The 19,212-nt window shown below is 41.5% G+C and overlaps 2 protein-coding genes and 1 non-coding gene across 3 annotated transcripts; 1 reads left to right on the forward strand and 2 right to left on the reverse strand.

Annotated features, from left to right (window-relative positions):
- Positions 1-4,847: 4,847 nt before the first annotated feature.
- On the reverse strand, positions 4,848-10,500 carry b4gat1 (beta-1,4-glucuronyltransferase 1). Its single transcript, XM_006805496.3, has 2 exons — positions 9,108-10,500; positions 4,848-7,158 (listed from the first exon to the last, which is right to left on the reverse strand). Exons 1-2 carry the CDS (start codon positions 10,209-10,211, stop codon positions 6,967-6,969), a joined length of 1,296 nt encoding a protein of 431 aa, XP_006805559.2. The 5' UTR covers positions 10,212-10,500; the 3' UTR covers positions 4,848-6,966.
- Positions 10,501-10,744: 244 nt separating this feature from the next.
- trnas-gcu (transfer RNA serine (anticodon GCU)) lies at positions 10,745-10,826 on the forward strand. Its single transcript has one exon. It is a non-coding gene; the product is annotated as a tRNA-Ser (tRNA).
- A 1,333-nt stretch (positions 10,827-12,159) lies between these two features.
- pfdn2 (prefoldin subunit 2) lies at positions 12,160-15,786 on the reverse strand. Its single transcript, XM_006805497.3, has 4 exons — positions 15,679-15,786; positions 14,577-14,665; positions 13,373-13,496; positions 12,160-13,234 (listed from the first exon to the last, which is right to left on the reverse strand). Exons 1-4 carry the CDS (start codon positions 15,757-15,759, stop codon positions 13,043-13,045), a joined length of 486 nt encoding a protein of 161 aa, XP_006805560.1. The 5' UTR covers positions 15,760-15,786; the 3' UTR covers positions 12,160-13,042.
- Positions 15,787-19,212: the final 3,426 nt, after the last annotated feature.

Consider the following 19,212-nt stretch of genomic DNA (forward strand, 5'->3'; position numbering starts at 1 on the left):
TAGATAGATAGAACTTGTACTATTCTAACAAGTCACCACCTTTATTATGAAAATGAAGCTGCTGCCATATCGATGATAATTTGGCCTGAACATTTCACATTTTGATTCATGACTCCATCAGACCTGTTCCACTGAATTTCATGTCAGTTCTTGTGTAATTTGCCAAATCTCAGCTTACCTGACATACTTTCCCTTCTGTAAGAATGGCTTCTTGACAGCCACCTTTCCACTGTGACCATTTCTGATGAGGCTTTAGTAAACAAGGGATAGATCAACTGAAAGACCAAATGTCTCTCTCACCTTGTGTCAGGATTGTTTCCTCTTTATTAAGAGTATGACTCTCAGATACTGTGAATCTGTTGTAGAAAGCCTGACTCTGCACATCATGCTGAGATATGCCAGGTTTTCAGCTAATAGCTCTTTGGAAATCACCTTGACTTTACGTCTGTCAAACTATGTTACCTTTGCTTTTTTTCACAGATTCAACTAAAGAATTTGGAACAAGTGTTAGATCAGTGGCCTAACAAACAGAAAATCATTTCACTAGCTGGGCCGACGTCCTCATTTTAGGTTTAACAGTGTTTGAGTAGGTAAATGCTTTGACATGAATTGAGCTGCGGTTTGGGGAAGGCCTCGAAGGGGACTGGCGATGGCTCCCGGGCCTGGCAGATCCCTGTGTACTAAGTGAAGAAGTTAAAGAATTGAGAACAAGGAGGGAGGGAGGGTGGTACGTAAACGAGAATGATTGGCTTGCAGAACTGGGGGGACCTACATAGATGACAGCCGGAAGGAGCGTGTTCGGAGGCGTGGTCCTGCTCCTGAAAGTCTGATACATAATCTCCATTTCTTTGAAAATGGACAGGTACAAGGAGTGAAGAACAGTTGATAGACCGCCAGAAAGCTTTGAGAATTATTGTCAAGAAAATCTGCATCCTTAGAAGAAAAATATAAGGAAATGAGTTTTGTAAAAAAATAAAATAAAAAAAAAGCACCGCTGATCTAAAACAAGCTGTCTAGCAGAAAATTAATGGAAAAAATTCTGACCAGTCAGAGACATCCAAGTAATTTTTGAAGTGAAAGATATGATGGTCCCTGATAAACGTGACGGTTTGCTCCTTTTTCTGTTATGTGGTTATGTGTAACGATCATATTTCCTTTTTTTTTTTAGAGATATTTGACTCTGTGCTGGAGAAAGAAATTTCAAGCAACAAAACATTAAATGATCAATCATTAAAATAACTCATCATGTAAGTATAGATGTCTCCAGCAGCTCTAATGTAACCATTTCTGTTATGTTGTTTTATAAAATCATGTGTTTTTGGTCAGGTTGGAATTAAGAAGAAATCTTTTTTTCGGTGGTTATCTGGCATTAGAGGTTAACAAATAATCATAAGTATTGTTTACAACACATAAAATGTAATTCTTATAACAGCATTCAGCTTGCATGGCTGTTTTTGCTTCACATCACTGGAATAGCTTAATGTGAAAATGATGAATTACAGTCACAAAGTTACATTTTTACTTTTTTGGGGGGTAGTAATGTGCAGTTCTTGTGAGACAAAATCCATATTTCATATTTTCACATGTTGTCAGATGCCTTGAGTCACAAGCTGCGCATATGTAGAGATCTTTTAAACCATTTCTCTAAACCAATTGTCCTAATCACTTGTAAATCCTTCCAGTCAAGTGGCTCATGAGAAGAAATCGATGACATTAAGCTGAGTAACCATAAACATCCTTTGTGGTCGTTTTCTCTCCACACTCCTGTTAAACATGCTACAGTGAACAAACGCCCTCTTCATCCCCCCACATTTCATTCTGTGAATTCCTTTCATCAGTGTGGGTCACTGACTCCGTCTTTCTGCTCTTGCTCCTCCGCTGACCCGTGCTGCTTGTCCTGCATGTCTACAAGATATGTTTGTTGACCCATTGCTCTTGTTGCCCCCCCTCCCCCCCCCCCTTCCCCATCGAGGAACCCCCTGCCGCCTGCTCATCTCGCCCTCCAGCTGGTTCCCTCCACTGTCCAGAAGCCGCCGAGCTCTCCTGGCATGAGTAGGATGGCTAATCTAGATAGCGGGAGGCCTCCCTCCTGCTAGCATACACAAGAGAAGGAAACCCTAATTGCTTATGTCATAAAGCTCTCTGACCCAGATAAGCCTTCACTCCCCAAAGCTGCTGAGATAAACCCCACTTTACCTCACCAAACCTGCCTCTCCTGATCCACCATCCCCCTCCTAACCTTTCCGCACCTTCTGCTACGTTATTAACACCCTGAGCAGGGGGAGAAAAAATGTACACCATAGGTTTTAAAGTTTAAAAAAGATGACTAAGCATATACCAATTATATATAGTATGTATGTAAAACAAATGAATAACCTAACTTAAATGCATGAGTACTCTAACTCAAAGATTTTTGCTACATTGGTAAGGCCTTGCTGTTGTACATGAGTAATAGGGAAGTCGCAATGAAGTGAGTGGAAGGCAAAAACAAAGCCTTACTTAATAAAGCTGGTGATGACCAAGTGTGCGTCCAATGAAAGCTGATCTAAAGTCATAGCATGGCGTTGCGTGCCACTTGCCCTCGTGTGCCTGGACCCAATAATGAAGGCTTAGCCACAAAATGCCACGGCCCCTCGCACAGTTGTCGAGTGCTGAATGTCACACGTGCTCCACTTTATCAACCAACAGATGGCCGGTTAAACCATCAACGCTCGAGCGAAGTTGAAGCTGAGCACAATGATACTGACGTGTTTTATTTTCTTCATCACCTTTCTTTTTTTTATTTATCAGGATATAATGAAGGCTCTCCTGGGAACCTCACTGGCCATGGGCGTCATTGCAGAGGGAATTCAGTCCATATGAAGCAGAAGTCATACAGAGAACTCATTAAACTCCAGTGTAACACAGATCTTAATTACTAAGTAGGAACTTTTAATTGGATTCTGTCCCAGCTCACCTTGTAATCACCTGTCACATGCTGTTGGTGCAGGGATGGCTTTAAAGCCTCCCCATCTTAAACCCCGTTACACCACAGGTTAGAGTCAACTAGGTCAAGTGTTTTGGAGAATGATACTCCTCTGATAACTCGCAGTTTTCTCACTTTGAGCGACACATATAAAGGTTTTACATAACGTCACGCACGCTCTGAGTTCAGACGGGCGAAGCCTGCTATATTTGAAACGCTTTACTTGGACATGAAGTGTTGCAGTTATTTTCAAATGATGCTTCTGGAAACTCTGTTGACATTAGATGTCATTGCAAATCCCTCTGGTGAAGTTAATTGATTGGGTTTGAGCAATTCCAAGTGCTCAAAGAACCTTCGCATGACTGAGGATGTTTGTTTTCTTACTTACAATTTGTTTTCAAATTACTTTTCATTTGAAACGTGTACACAAACAATACAAGAAGAAAATGTAATAATATTTAATTACTATTTATAAAAACTGGTGGTATAAAAACACATACAGTAAAGTTATTTATTTTACAGTTTTGTAGGGTGAATGAATGCATTTTTAAAAATTCAGCCCAAGGAAGTCTTTACTCGTCTTATAACAGAAGAATTTGGACCCATTTTTTATACCAAATAAGCATTTCAGTTTAATAACATAAAAGACAAATACATTTCCTCATCCTCCCACTTTACTCTTGCATAAATGATAATATATATACATGTTTAATTTTGAAGTATTTTGTACATTATTTCATATCAGTGACCTTCCCTGATTTGTAAAGTGACTCATTAAAGGAGCATTTCCTGAATTCTTTCATTTTTTAAAAAAAAAAAGAGTCTATTATCCAATGATTATTGCGATTGTTGTCTAATCCTTCAGTGCGTGATGAAGTTTGACTGAATGCTTTACAATATTTAAAAAATTGTCAGGGTCTCGGGGGGTGGTGTGGGGGCTAAGACAGGGGTTAGAGGCAGAGGCAGCACACTCTGTGGACAGGTGGCAGTCTGTCACAGGGCTCACTACAGCTCAGTTACATCTAAACAATTATTATTTTTGTCCAGTAAAGCTGAATTTTAAGCATGTTCACAGTGTGGATGCTGTTACATTTCCTTTGATTTAATGAAGTCCAGTCTGAACCTACTGTAGGTTCAATAGAAAAAATTTGATATTTTAAGTGATATCAGTCTTACCTGTAAGTGTCAATAAATTAGAGCCATTAACACAGATCATTTCCCAATTTTCCCCAAATACCTCTTGGAGATGTTATATTTGTATTTCTCCCTTTTATCAATCAAAAACCTTCAATATATAGAAACCTCTCGACTTTGGTTGAATTGAAAACTGACTGAATGGCCAAAAGGGATTTCTGAAGTTTCTATGTGTAGTATGTTTGCTAATGTTGGTAAATAGACTGCACAGGATTAAAGGTAATATATAAAATTAAGAAATTACAATAGTAAGTGTTTTGCACACTTCCATTACACTGTCTTGTCTTGTTTTTTTGCACATTGCACTTTACATAGTCCTGTGTTTGTCTGTCATATGTAGGACCAGGAATGTTGTCTCGTTTCACTCTGTACTGTACATGTTTGAAATGACAATAACAGTCACTTGACTTGACATCTTCATGCAGCACATTTAGTGCTTTCGAACAAACAGACACTCTCTCAGTGGATGCACTGGAGGCAGCTCAGGGTTCAGTATCTTTCCTAAGCCATGTGGGCTGGATGATCCAGAGATCAAGCCACTGACCTTCTGACTAGAAGATGACCTGCTCTACCACCTGAGCCATTCTTTCTTTCGCATACTGAGTTTGTGATATAATCAGGTGTGATTTCACTAACTTACTCTATTCTTGAGTTAGAGCTAGAGTCAATCACAGTCACGGGTCAAATGTAAATAATCCAGGTTTATTAGAAATTTCAACAATACAAATCAGGCATCATAGAGAAAAAATAAATAAATAAAAAAAACAATAAATTTCCAAATAAGGAAGAAACACTGCACCAGGAAAAAGCACTGCACCACATAATCACATAAGGTAACGTGTTCAAACTGAATCTGCTCCAAAAACGCTAAATAAATTATTTCATAGTGGTTTAAATTTGGTGCTACAGGTTATTCTTTGTGGCTCGAGGTCATAAAAAACTATTCCTGTTAACAAACAAGAGTTTTTACAATAAATATATCACAAACATGACGAGTGAGGAAGAAAAAACACGTCAGTCCGTCTCGAATCGAGAATTACATTTAAATTAAACACTTAAACATGTGAGTCAAACACATCTGAAGTGTATATGCATTCACTACAAACAAAGAAGAAGAGTGGTAGTCGAGGTTAATACTGTCTGTATGTACCGTAGTTACAGAATAAAGCCCAAGATCAAACATTTGCTGTCTTTTACTCCAATAGTAGCAAGAGAAGCAAACCTTTAACACCACAGGCTGCTCCTGTTTGTGGTTCACACTTTGATTATGCTTTATATGTGTGCTACATTAGTGCCTGTAGCTGCCTGCTCCCAACACACACTCCAGCTGAAGAGGTAAAAACAACAACAAAAATCTCTTGATAAATGTAGAGGGCTGCCAGCGTCAGATCCCCAGTGTTATAAATACAGCAGTTCTCCACAGTGTATGCAAAAATCTAGTGTTGTGCATAATCTCTGTACACAGGCTCCCACGGCTTTGTTCTCATGAGATGAACCCTTTCAGTCTGATAAGCACTCGCAGCCAAATGTGCTAACGGCCGTGCTGCGGAGCTGCTTCGCGTCCTGAGCACCAAACAGCGCCGCTGATGTGCGAGCGCTCTGCTGTTTTTACCACAGGCTGAAAACAAACCACAACCGGGACGCTCGAGCGATTGTTGCCACCTTGTGGTCAGAGCACACTACAAGACACGCTTTACTCCCATGATTGCAAGTCTGCAGAGCAACAATCAGACTACTTCATCATTTTTTTTCTTGAATAGCTGACATAAATGTCTGAAACCAGGCCAAACAAGTGAAGTTAAATAGTGTGAGGAGGTTTTTTAGCCACAGAAATCTGTGTCAAATCAAAAGATGCAGATCCATCTGCTGTGACGACCTTGTCAGAATAAAGGAGCAGCTTTATCTTTAAACTAGTGTTTTTGCCCTTGGAGGAAATATAATAATCAGACCTTTCAAATCCCCAAAAGGAAGAAATGTAGCATTTTCAGCTTCTCTTCCAGTCAGAGGGCTGTTAGTGTTTGTATATATGTCGATGGAGAACTTGTTTCTGTACAGAAAGCCTGATTAAAGCATCTTCAGCATCGCTCTAGAAAACAACGCCGCTGCCTTCCTGCTGATGTCTCCTTGTAGACAAGTAAACCTTTGTGATGCTCCACCACCTTCCTAAAAATGAACCTGCTCCGTCAGTCTGCAGGAGAATAAGCTGGTCAGGAGCTCCACATTAAGCAGCTGGTCCTTACTGTTGGTCCCTGATGTATCAGCGAATTCATTTTTCTGCCAGCTGCTGTCAAACACCACCACGCATGTTAACTTTAAACACAATGTCTGAAATGTAAGACGTTAAAACTTCATGTTACTCGCAGTGAAATCTAGGACTCTGCTCCATTTTTGAATCTGGACGAGTGTAAAATGATTTCCAAATATAGGATGCATTCCTTATGTGCTTTAAAATGACCCCAAATGTTTTCTGAATGTGCATTTGAGTGAAATCGCAGTGAACTCCAGATTTTCTGCCCTGTTTCTCACTCTTGAATGATCATTTCTTTTTCTCCCATCTCAGCGAACACTCAGAAATCCCCAGGCAGCATTTCCCTGATGCTCATTTTCACAAAATTTGAAATAAACGCCTACTGTGCCACCATCACAAAAAAAAGGAAAATCAGAGAGAAACTAGGAAATTGATGTGCTGACTATGAAAGTTGGGCAGAAAGGGTTTTACAGGAAGCTAAATCTGGATACAAGACGAAAGCGTCCGTCGTTTCAGCTCGACAGCGACGTCATCGGCGGCCGATGTCCTCGTCTTTTTTTCAGCAGCGCCGGGCGGAGGACGGATATTTGGTCTTCAGGCCCTCTTTGAAGTTGCGAAACAGAACCCGGTTGCGTTTGTTCTCCTCGTCTTTCCTAGCGTGGAACTCCCCCTGGATCTTGAAGCCGCGGTGCACCACAAAGGCAGTGCTCAGCACGGAGAACCTGTATCCGGCCACGTGGAGCTCACAGGCCTGGAGGGAGATTAAACAACAGCATGAGGAGACAGACTTGGAGTGGGAAGTGATGAGAGCGAACGGGGGGAGGTGAGAGAAGATAATGACACAGGAGACGGTTTTGGTATCGAGGGCAGAAGGCATGAGAACAAAGGTGAGAGAGCGGACATGAGGAAGGAGAGATGAAATGTCTTCTTCAGGTACGAGGTGTCAGGGAGAGGCTGCGTGGAGTGATGAAACCGACAAAGGTGTGGAGACATTTCCACAGGGGAAAGGAGAAGCTTAGAAAAAGAAGGCCATGAGGTTTAGAAGAGACTACAACCAAAAACGATTTGTGTCGAGCAGATTAATTTAATTTAAAGGAGTCTTCACACCTTTAATACAGTACTTTCCTAAAGAACCTGTGAGAGGTCAAAGCTGATGCACCAGAGGCAGACGTCCTGTGACCTCTCGTCCTCAGTAAAGGTGTGTCCACAATCACGTGTTTTAGTGTTAAAATGTGTACCTCTTACTGCATTTACATCCTCGTCTGAAGTTTTAGGAAGCTTAAAACTCCATAAAAAAGCTGCTGACCCAGTTTTAGTCTGAAAAGTCCAGGATTATAAAAAAAAGATATTTTATGGGATTTCATCCCGCTCTGGGTCACGTCCTCTCCCACTACTGTGACTCATTAAACTTCATTTGTGATGACTCCTAATCTCTTGTCCATCTCCATGACCTCTTTACACTTTTGTGTTACTTTTGGTAACTTCCATTCATTTTCCAAACTGTTTATAGTGTTTATGTTAAATGATCTGCTATAATGATAAAGTTCAGCCAATTTGAAGGCAGGAAGTAGAAGCAACTTAAATAATACGCGTGTGAGATAACAGACTTGTCAATAGCACAGCTCTATCACTAAGATATGGGAGAGTATTTAAATTAAAATAATGTTTAAAAGACAGTTTCAGTTTTTATGCTTTCAGCTGCAGCTTCGGTGGCGTTTAACAGAAGTTTAAAACAAAGACATTAGATACTGTTGGTCTGTGGGATCTCCAGCAATGGCGATGCTATTATTAGAATTGATTATCAGTAGGGGGTAATCTCTAAACCTGTGTGATCTCTAAAGCAGAAAAATGACTGGTAGCATATATTTGTGCACATGCTTTTGAATTTAGTCTGCAATTTAATTTAAGCAATTCATCTCCAAAAGTTGATTCTGTTCATCTGGACGTAGCGTTTTGCGGGAGAAACGTTTCGTCACTCATCCAAGAGACTTCTTCAGTCTCAGCTGACTGCAGGTTTCCCCAACCTTATAAACAGTACATTTGCATGACTGAAACCAGTCATGCAAATGCACTACGTCCAGATGAACAGAATCAACTTTTGGAGATTTACTTTCCTGGATGATTGAGAATGTATCAAGACGTTAAGCAATTCATCTACAGAGTTTTGGACCTGGAAAAAAAAACCCTGAATCTTTTAGTGCAAACAGAAATAATAAAGAAAGTCCTTGATGATAGAAAAAGTGAAGAAAAAGCCTCCATCTGAGTAAAGAGTGAATAAACTGCAGACTTCTGTCAAACTGTGTTTGCAGATCGTACAGAGTAGTAGTGCACCAAGTACTTCTTCCTAAAATGAAAATATACACGACTTACAGTCAAATTAAGAGATTTAAATGCAGAGGTCAGCAAAGTTGTCGACCACTTTCCAGTTTTTTAAAAATACAGCAAAGTATAAATACTGCTGACTTTGGTTTACTGGGACCTGAGCTTTTAATTTTAGAAGGCTGATTGTTCCAGCCACCAAACACCTGGAACAAGCTGCTGCTTTACTCCTTTAGTCTAAGAGCGATACAGATGCTGACCGTGTGTGGTAGCTCTCTCCTGTATGTTCAGTGATTGTTGTGGTTTTGTATTTAAAGACCTCATGGGCTTCAGCTAACAGGCAGATCTTCTTGAAATCATGACCACCTTTCTCATACCAACCTGGCTGATACGATTGAAGCCATACTGCTTGAAGTTCTCATCGTAGAGAGGCACAGAGTGGTGCCCGATATAAAAGGGCTCCCAGGGGTCCACCCAGGTGAGCGTGTAGGCAACTTCCAGGGTTCCCGTCTCTCTGACGTGGCTGTTTACCCACTGTGAGTAGTTGGTGGGGGCCTGACAACGAGGACACAGCTCTTCATAAAAGGGCCGGACTTCACCGACCTGGTAGAGCTGAACCAGCTCTGCCTTGGTGGCTGGCATCTTCCTAGCGTGGCGAATCTCGAAAGCTGGTAGGACGAAGACCTCATCACTCACTGGCTCACGCTTGGCGATCATGGCCATGAACTGCTCATGCAGGTCGGCGCTTGGCATCATGTCCATGTCAATGACCAAGATGTAGGAGGACTCCGTGCCCCCTCTGGCGATGTTACGAAGAAGGTTGTTGGGGTAGGAGATGTTTCCGCTCATGGCATAGTTCTTGTACTTCTCCCCGTGAGTCTCCAGTCTGGAGAACACTGAGGCACAGTCCTCAAGACCTGCAAAATGCTCACGGTCCTGCTCCGGGAAGCTGGCCATCTCTCCAGAGAGGCAAACCAAGTGGAAGTCCACCAGGGCTTGGATGTGAGGGCAGAAGAAGCTGAGAGCGTACACCAGAGCTGTGGCAAACTTCACATCTTGGCCGTGAGCAAATATGGCCACAGAGATGGGGTTCTGCCACCTCTCCAGCAAGGACTCCAGGTAGTGCAGGTTATTGATAGTGGTGTGTGTAGCTAGAGCCAGGATGTTGGAGCTGGGGTCAGATCCCGGCTTCTCATTCGTGGTGAAGTCACTTTTGATCAAGTTCTTGTACACTCGGTACTGCCCGCTGTTGTCAAAGATCCCGCCGGTGGACAGTGAGTACCTCAGGCGCTCCTTCCGCGAGTTTTTCTCCGGGTGGGCATTTTTCTTGGCCCCGGAGCCTCCGAAGAGCTCCGAGTATCGGTACCGCTGCTGCTTTCCGTGAAACTTGGACAGGAAGGACAGGTAGATGAGCTGCAGCAGCGCCACTATCAGCAGGGCGCTCAGCACTACTTTGAAGGCGGAACATTTCTTGGAGAGATGCATCCCAGACAGGCTGCAGGACACAAAGAGGTCCGAAAACCACAGCTGGATGCCTCTTACTGCTCTATTTCTGTCCCAGCTAGCGTCACCGACACTGGCGCCTCGGTGCTAACTGCAGCCTCCTCGGCTGGAAATGTAACGAATACTCGATCGCATGTTTTCCCGGTTAGTGGCAGCGCTGACCTAGATTTCCACACGACTCAGAAAAGAACAAATAATAGCGATCATCCAGTTTCTGTGATCTCCATCAAAGCACAGCACAGTTGTCAGCAGTCTGCTGCTGCTGCGACAGCGGCGCACACCGATGTGTTATAACCGTAATGACGGACGCAAAGGCGCCGCTGAATTTACTCCTGGAGAAGTGTTTGCGCTTGTTTTTAATTTGTCCTAAAGGCCAATGTGTGAACCCGTGGATGTTCTAATTACGGTGCCACGTTACGTGAGAACGAAGTCTTTAGAAATAAGCCAAATAAATATGGACACTATTCTTCTATGTTGCCCTTGAATACAATTTGCTGTTGCGGTAGAGACATTCAGACGAGGTGGCCGAGTGGTTAAGGCGATGGACTGCTAATCCATTGTGCTCTGCACGCGTGGGTTCGAATCCCATCCTCGTCGGTGTCTTTTCACTTTTTCCCACTTAATCCCGAATCACGTGTTTTGTCAGTTACGTAACGCCATATGTTCAAAAATAATCTCAGTTGCTCAGTATCACTTGCTCACATTAGTCCAAACGGACCATGAGGTTTAAATTACAAATGAAAGAGCTTCAATCAATCCGCCTCAATCCCATATAAAACCCAGAATGAATACTATAAAGTGTAGCTATATATATATATAGATAGAGATAAATATAGATACGTGCAAATATGGCAGTGCACACAGACGCCCAGAGAAAATATCTCACATTTTTTATTGTATTTGTTAGCTTTTCTTTTCCCCTGTCTCAGTTTACTTTAGTTTCCAGAGTTAATCTGATATTTTAAGGTTTATTTTTTTGCCTAAGAGTTTTTGGTGTGGTTCATTCTAGTTTTCATTCTATAGTTATAATTTTTGTTGCTGTTGGTTTTGTTTTTGGTGGTTATTTGTCATAGGTAAGATAATAAGTTCACAAGCACACGGCTCTCTACCACATACTCGTCTCAACTAAACATAAGCTCCAGTGTCTTTTAATGTTTGACAAAACTAAACTTACAAAAATTATAACTAAAGACATTTTTTGTTTATTTTTTGGTTTAGTTTTGTAAACAATCAACATCCTGTCCATTTTTCTTTAAAGTGTGGTGTTTCAGTTAAAGTCCTTTCAGTTCCCCACACTAAGTTTTAATTTTTGTTATTTATAATTGCCTTGCAGACAAATTAGGAGCAATCCAGAACTTGGACACCAAAATCTGTTGGCTGACCTGTGGTTTTGCTCTTTTTTTGCTTTAGAATGAAAGTGAGCACATAGATGGCTTGATGTACCTTAAAGGTATTATATCTTACTTTAACTGACGTGTATTTTCCTGTTGATACATTTTAGGTGTTTTCTGTACTTGATGATAAGTTATCTTCCTTTCACTGTGTCCAAAACCTTTGGTGAGTGGCAAACATTTCACTCTCCCAGAAAACCCCCAGAGGTCTTTTTATAACTCCATACAAAAGACTTTCCCTATCTTGAAATCAGTCTTAGATCACCATGCTGAAGGATGTCTCAGTTTCTGAACGTCATGATTTGACAGAGCTATAATAAATGATAGAGGTTTATCCTTTGAAAGCAGGTGCTGCACATACAGGCAAATATACAAACCATGCTATGAGAGGGACTCTTTAAACTAGTCCTTTTTCCTTCACCATTCGTGTGTGAGAACAATTTATGATGCACTTCTGTTGAACCTCGTCTCATTTTGTTTAAAACTCTTGTTGGCGCCACTCCTAATGGAAGTGATGAGATGAACTGAGGACAACAACAAAACACAACTGTGACATTTTTTATTCATGATCATTAACAAAAACAAAGGCCTTACAACACATTAACCGTGTGGACAGTGCTCAGGGGGTCCTAGGAGGCATTTCCTCAGTTATGGTGGGTTTTTATTATTAAGGTGTGACAGTTACACTTCCAGGTTCATCACCCCTGAACACAAACCGACCTCATTCAGAGCTAATACTCTACATGGCTCATGTGTGCAGCTAAACGAGCTCAGAGGAAACGAACTCTCACAGAGGGAGGCTGAATGTAACGTGTCTGTTGTTAAGTCTGATGATGTACTTAGAGTAAATTTAGATGTTCATGCTAAAGACGAGTGCTTTTTAAATGCCTTCATGGACATGAACTTTTGCTCAACTTGTTAATTTTTTACAGCACTATGAAATCTAATTTTTGCACATCTTTCAAAATGATTTATTTTACTGGATGTTTAGGTGTCCCATTTCTTCTTACTTTTCGAAATTACTCTTTAATTTTGGCCAAACACATTAGCACATTATCATTATTGTGTGGAAAAAACACTTTTGATAATCTTAAGACAGCAAAATCATGTTTTTAGCTGCTCCTGCGTGAGTGCGGGTAAATGTTCAGGTGGTTGAATTCAATCAGTGAACTGATGTCACAGTATTTCAGCATTAAAAAAGGCAAACATAAGACAGCTTTAACTTTCACACTGAACATAAGGAAGCAGAATACACCTGCTGCAAATTAACAAGTGCGTTAGATTAAGCAGAGATTTCAGTAAACTTCAAATCCAGAGTTATCCTGCAAAGAGTTTGTTTTCCACCTAAACTGTGTGACTCCATCTACGTGTTCAGCACTGCAGAAATCAAAGGGCCCTGCTGTCACTGTCCATGCTCACTACCTATGAAACTAAAACACCGGCTCCGCTTTTGGATCCGCCTCCTTCGCTGTCCCTGGAGGGAGCGGCTGACTGGCCCTTTTCCTCTCCTTCGCCCTCTCCCACCAAACGTATGTTGTAGCGTTCCCTGTACTCTGTGAGCTCCCGCCCTTTCGTCTGCATCTGTGAGTTGATGGACTCGATTATTTTGGAGATCTGCGAGGACAGAAGGAGGAAGAAAATTAAATTTTGAGTTAAATAAGTGTCTGAGTACAATATATGAAGCTATTAAACGCCAGAGCACTCAGTGTTTAAAGAAAAATTGTAAAATGCTCTCATTTCCTCTTCCATCACCTGTTCTTTGTTGTTTTCCAAGGCAGGTAGAACTTCTTTTACTGTCCTCTCCACCAACACTCCTCCTATTAGACGAAAGCATTTCCTCGATGGATCCACCTCCTTCAATGTGTCTATTACTAAGCTGAATAGAAAAACAGAAATGTTAAAAAGAAAACTAATTCAACTCAAAAGGTATCACAGGAATGCCTCAGCTAGTAGCTGACATTGTGATTCCCCAGACTGTGAAATATTTGCGGCTAAGAACATGCATTCAGTGTTACATTCGCATGCACCACTTGGTCTGCCCTAGGGCTTATTACGTATTTAGATGCTTATAATGTCAGGCCATAAGTCTCAATTAACCTCCACATCCACAAGTCCACTAGGATCATAAATTTCATCATCAGACAGTGAGTGTCCATGTGTCTACGAGGACGTATCCACGGAGACTTTATTTCACCATGCACCGACCACACATGCACTCTGGGAGGTGAACTTAAAAGAAGTATAACAGGAATAACGACTCAGCCATTAGGTCTTCCACCAAGTATATTAATACCCATACAAGTATATCTGACACCTCATTTAAGAATTTATTTATTTTTTATATTTAAACGTTTTAAGATCAGTTACTTAAACTCAGTTACCAAAGTAACTACTGCAAACCAGCCACCTGTTCTGGTTGTGCCAATGAACTGTTTGCAATCAGTACTGTTTGCAAACATGCAAACGTTTCCTAATACTGGAAGTGAGAAATAAACACTTGCTGTGTGTGTTTTTCTATCATCTGTCTGCTTTGTCTGTGTACACGTGTGTGCGCACACATTTGGGCCACACATCGCACATTTGAGAAGGCACGCAGTAAAACCATAAAATAATTTAGCTGCTTCCCAGAGCGTGTTGCAAGCCATGGTCAGATGGATTAAACTCCACCATCTTGGACTTCTGCTCTGAGATCCTCGATGAGCTGGAGGGGCACTGGAGCTACAACCTGAGCTAGAATTTGACGAGGACCTAGAATCAAGGCATGACCCTTGATGCCTAGATAACGTCTATCGCCACTAGGATTTCATTCTGCTGTCGTAGCATCGGAGTCGTCAAATAACATAACAGAATTTTGTATATCAATAAATCATGTTCATTTCTCTCTTTCTTGAACTGCCGCATGAAACTTCTTTGTAAATGTAAACTGTTTAGAGCGGATCAGAAGGTTTGTACCGACCTGTGCTCGTTGATGTCCATCTCCAACTCTGCAGCTTTAGAAGCCATACTGCGCTGTTCCTGACGCATCCTCTGAAATGTTGCCACCACCTGCCACACAAAACCACAGTGAGCACCATCATGGACCAGCAGAGCTATTGCATATTATTTTTATATTCACGTTTCTTGGAGATGACTGGACATGTAAGCATGTCTGATCCACATATAGTTAAGGTGTAAAAGTCTATGTAACCTCACTTAACAGAAATTCACACATTTTCAGTAATTTTTTGGCTATATCATAAAAATAATGGCATTTTAATTTTGAGTAACTTAAACACCTCCTGGTGATCAAAACCAGTGAGCCCCGTTTCTACCAGTGGGGGCTGTGTGGAAACTGTCAAGGAATGTTCACATTAACAATTAACCAGGCTTCACTAAAAACACATACGTTCTCTACAACAACACACACAGCCATCACTATTTTCTGAGATGACTGAGGTATTTTAATATCCGCTCAGCATGAGTCTGTGATGGTCACTGCCGTAGTCTATGCTGTTCTGTGCTGCGCTGGGACAGCAGAGGGCAGCTGACACCAACAAACGCAAACTGATCCATGATGGACAGCCTGCAGGAGCACCACATGAAACCATTGCATTGATCACATCAATCGCTTTCCACATACTTTTGTTGAGAGCAGCTACACTGCAGGACTTTTACGGCAGACTCAGTTCATCGTTACAGGTACTTTATGAATATCTGAGTAATGTGGCTTCACGTTGATTGATTCGGGCTGGGTGGTCTTCAGTTATAAAAATAGCATCTTCTATTCACACAGCCAAACCACCTCCTTACACACATGCGCACATTTAAATACGTCTAACAGCCATAAACCGCGCTCTAGAAGCGCACACCTGACCCCAGCTCACTATATGAACGCTTAAATCTTCATGTTTAACACCAGCTGCTTGTTAGAGAGCAGACCATGACGGCGATGGGAAGCTAACGTTAGCTTTAGCTATCCGGGACTCAAACTGGTGGCTGTAACTCCACCGCACACGGCCCAACGACAACAATATCAACGACTGCACCGGTGAAGCAGCCTGAGGTGGAGGGGAGGGTACCTGTTCAGCTGACGGGCCGGACTGTTTCCCACCGCTGCTGTTGCTGGATTTGCTACCCGTGCTGCTACTGTTGGCTGCCATCTTGGAAGGGTGTTGCTGCGAGGGACCCAGGAAAGACGTACAGGGTTGGTTTACGCGATTGCCTGTATAGAAATGAATAAAATAAAGTGTGACTTTTCATTATGGTATTAGTTTCTTTTAATCACTGTAGTATGTGAAATTTTGGACTACCTCACATTACTAGGCCTTCAGTATGGACCTTAAATGACATTGTTACACAGCCTATGTTGTTTTTATTGTGGATTATACAATTTTTATTTTTACTTCTTATGGTGTTGCTGCAATACGGCAATTTCCCTTGCGTGATCAATAAAGAATCTGTCTATTTACACTCTATGGCGAATTCATTCTTTTATGAAATCCATTTTTAATGCCTTAACATTAGAGTTTTCCATATTATTTATGAGTGACTAATGCTGGGCTCACACTGTGCGATTTTTGGCCCATTTTGAGCCGATTTTTGAGTCGTGCGACCGTTTTGGCGATCGGCCCGATTTTGGCCTTCATCGTGCGTCGTGCATCGTGTAGTATACGTGGGGTAACGAGAAGCGATTAACACCTCACGACCAGCTCCCGATCATCAATCCCCGACTGTCGTGAGGGTGTCGCCGCAGCTGCTCACACTGCGCACGCGCAAACACATAAATGTCGGTGAAAAAGACAGAGTAGCACAGCAGTGCAGCGTGTGATCTGGACACAAGCGATGGAGGCATCCGAGCCTTTTCGATGTGGCTTCACAAAATTATCACGACCACAACAACCGTGAAAATAGTTGGATAGACATTGCTGCTCAATCACAGCTGCCTGATCATGTTTTTCATTAGCAATTTAGCAAAGTTGATGGTGGTGTGTGTCTGTGTGAGTGAAAGACAGAGAGGGAGAGCGAGCGACAGATTTTCTGTTATAACCTTCATTTTTATGGACGCGCAGTGTGAGCACTCGGGTCGCATCAGAGCATCGGGTCGTATAGTGTGATACCCTGCATCGTGACCTACGAACTTCTAACTCCTGCGAGTCAATCGTACAGTTTGAGCAGGAGCTGAATCGCGCGACCGAAAAAATTGCACAGGCTTTTCCATAGACATTTATAGGACCTGAAGTGTTTTTGAAACTACAGCAATTAGCATCTGGTGGTCTTCAGACAGAATGCAGGTTTAAGACACTTTGGCTTCAGTGTACACTCAGTTATTCCTCTTGTTGTTTTCTAAATATGTTCTAGGTTAGTAAATTTATTTGTGAACGACCCATTTCCCCATAAGAAAGTAAGCAGTCTTTGCTTTTTTGGAAGAGGGCTGCCCACCACCTGCCAGCTGCAAAAGGTTGTGTGTGGCAAACAGCTGGCCACTAGCTACCTAGATTTCTTTTTTTAATTGAGCAATTGTAAAATACAAACTCTCAAAGAGGATAACACAGGTAATAATACAAATGAAAATTTGGAACAACAGTACAAGCTTGTATGAATCGGGAGTAGTTCACATTTTTTGATATTAAGAGATAAACCGGAAGCTTTAGAGAAGATTGAGATAATACTTGGAAGTTTTATCTACCATTGATTTATCTTTCAAAAAGATAGATGTATCATCTGCAAACTGACTTTGAACTCTTTATTAAAAATTGATATTCCTTGTATGTCGTTAGAATTTTTGATTAATAGTGTTAAGAAATAGGGCATCCTTGTCGGATTCCTCGTTGCACCTTGAATCTAGGAGTCATTCCTGGATTCAAGGAGACCGTGCTACTGATGACAGTGTAAAGTATTTCATCCTTGTTGCAAAATTTACTTCCAAAGCCCAAAAATTCTAAAGCTTTTAACAAAAAGGAACGCTCGATTGTGTCAAAAGCCTTGAAGAAGTCCAGAAACAACACATAACTGTCTGTTGTGATAAATTTTCTGTAGTCTAGCAGGCCAAGAATCAGTCTAGTGTGGTTATGTATGTTTCTACCCTTCACAAAGGCTGACTGGCACTCATCCACTATTTTGGATAGCCCCAAATCCAATCTATTGGAGTAAATATGAGCAAGCAACTTGTATTCATTGCATAATGAAGTAATTGGTCTCCAATTATCCAGCAATAGTTTGTCCGTACTGGGTTTTGGAATTAATGTGATAACAACCCTTTTCATGGTAGACGACAGAGATGACCAGATGAAGTACATTCCAAAAAGGCATTACAAAGCAGTACCCTGATATCATTCCAAAAATGAATATAAAATTCCACTGTTAACCCATCCAGTCCTGGTGACTTTCCTTTTGAAGTATGCCCAATTGCTTTATCTAGCTCTGCAATTCTAAGTTTATCTTCCACGTTGTAACAGGGCGGCCCTTAGCGGCTGGAAACACAGTGAGATGGACCAAGGCAAGTGTAGTGGAACAAAAAGTATTTTTCTATACAGCTCTCCTTACAATAATTAACTTGTCAAGCTTCTTCACAGCACAAAAATCCACACTCCAACTCGTCTGTCGGGGCGACCGTGGGGGTTGGGAAGCGTATCTGTAACCGGAAGGTCGCCGGTTCGATCCCCGGGCTCTCTGTCCTGGTCGTTGTGTCCTTGGGCAAGACACTTCACCTACCGCCTACTGGTGTTGGCCAGAGGGGCCGATGGCACGATATGGCAGCCTCGCCTCTGTCAGTCTGCCCCAGGGCAGCTGTGGCTACAACCGTAGCTTGCCTCCACCAGTGTGTGAATGTGAGAGTGAATGAATAGTGGCATTGTAAAGCGCTTTGGGTGCCTTGAAAAGCGCTATATAAATCCAATCCATTATTATTATTAACTGGGAGCCTTAAATATGTTCAGCTGTCATAGACTTAACCATTATTCCACTCTAAGGTAAGTTATTAAATCCCAACCTTCCACCACAGTATACAATATATCAATAAGAATAAATAAATACATAAATACATTTAACATTTACATATTAATAAATATTTCACACTTTAATGTTACACCAAACCCAATATTATAAAAACCCAGAAACCCAAGCACAAAAATATTCACCACACTCTCTTTACCAATGGTCTCTCCCAGAACCTTTAAATGGTGTCTGGACCCCCAGGAAATATTTGCCCAAACACCTTGAAGAGGACACAGGCAAGAAAGGTGAGTAATCATTATCTTACACTTATTTGCACCACTTTTATCCCTAGATTTCACACACACTTGCATTAGTTTTCCTTACTGGTAAACCTTAATCACAATTTCAATCACCATTCTTTTCTCCTGACAGACAACCACCACATTCCTTGATGAGGAGCAGCTGTGGAGGATCTGAAATAAGGCTACCAACTGATTTTAAAATTCCCAATAAATAGTCAATAAATATTTAAACTTCTTGTGTGCAAATGTTTTACTGTGCAAATCCATGCTTAAAGTGCAATGCTAAATAAAGTGCTTGATAAGGTGCTTTTAATAAAGTGAAAGGTGTGCTCTAAAGTGCTATACAGATAATATAATATAAATAAATGTAGTAAGGGA

This window comes from Neolamprologus brichardi, chromosome 3, assembly GCF_056152115.1.
Source record: "Neolamprologus brichardi isolate AB-2024 chromosome 3, ASM5615211v1, whole genome shotgun sequence".
Lineage (NCBI taxonomy): Eukaryota > Metazoa > Chordata > Actinopteri > Cichliformes > Cichlidae > Neolamprologus > Neolamprologus brichardi.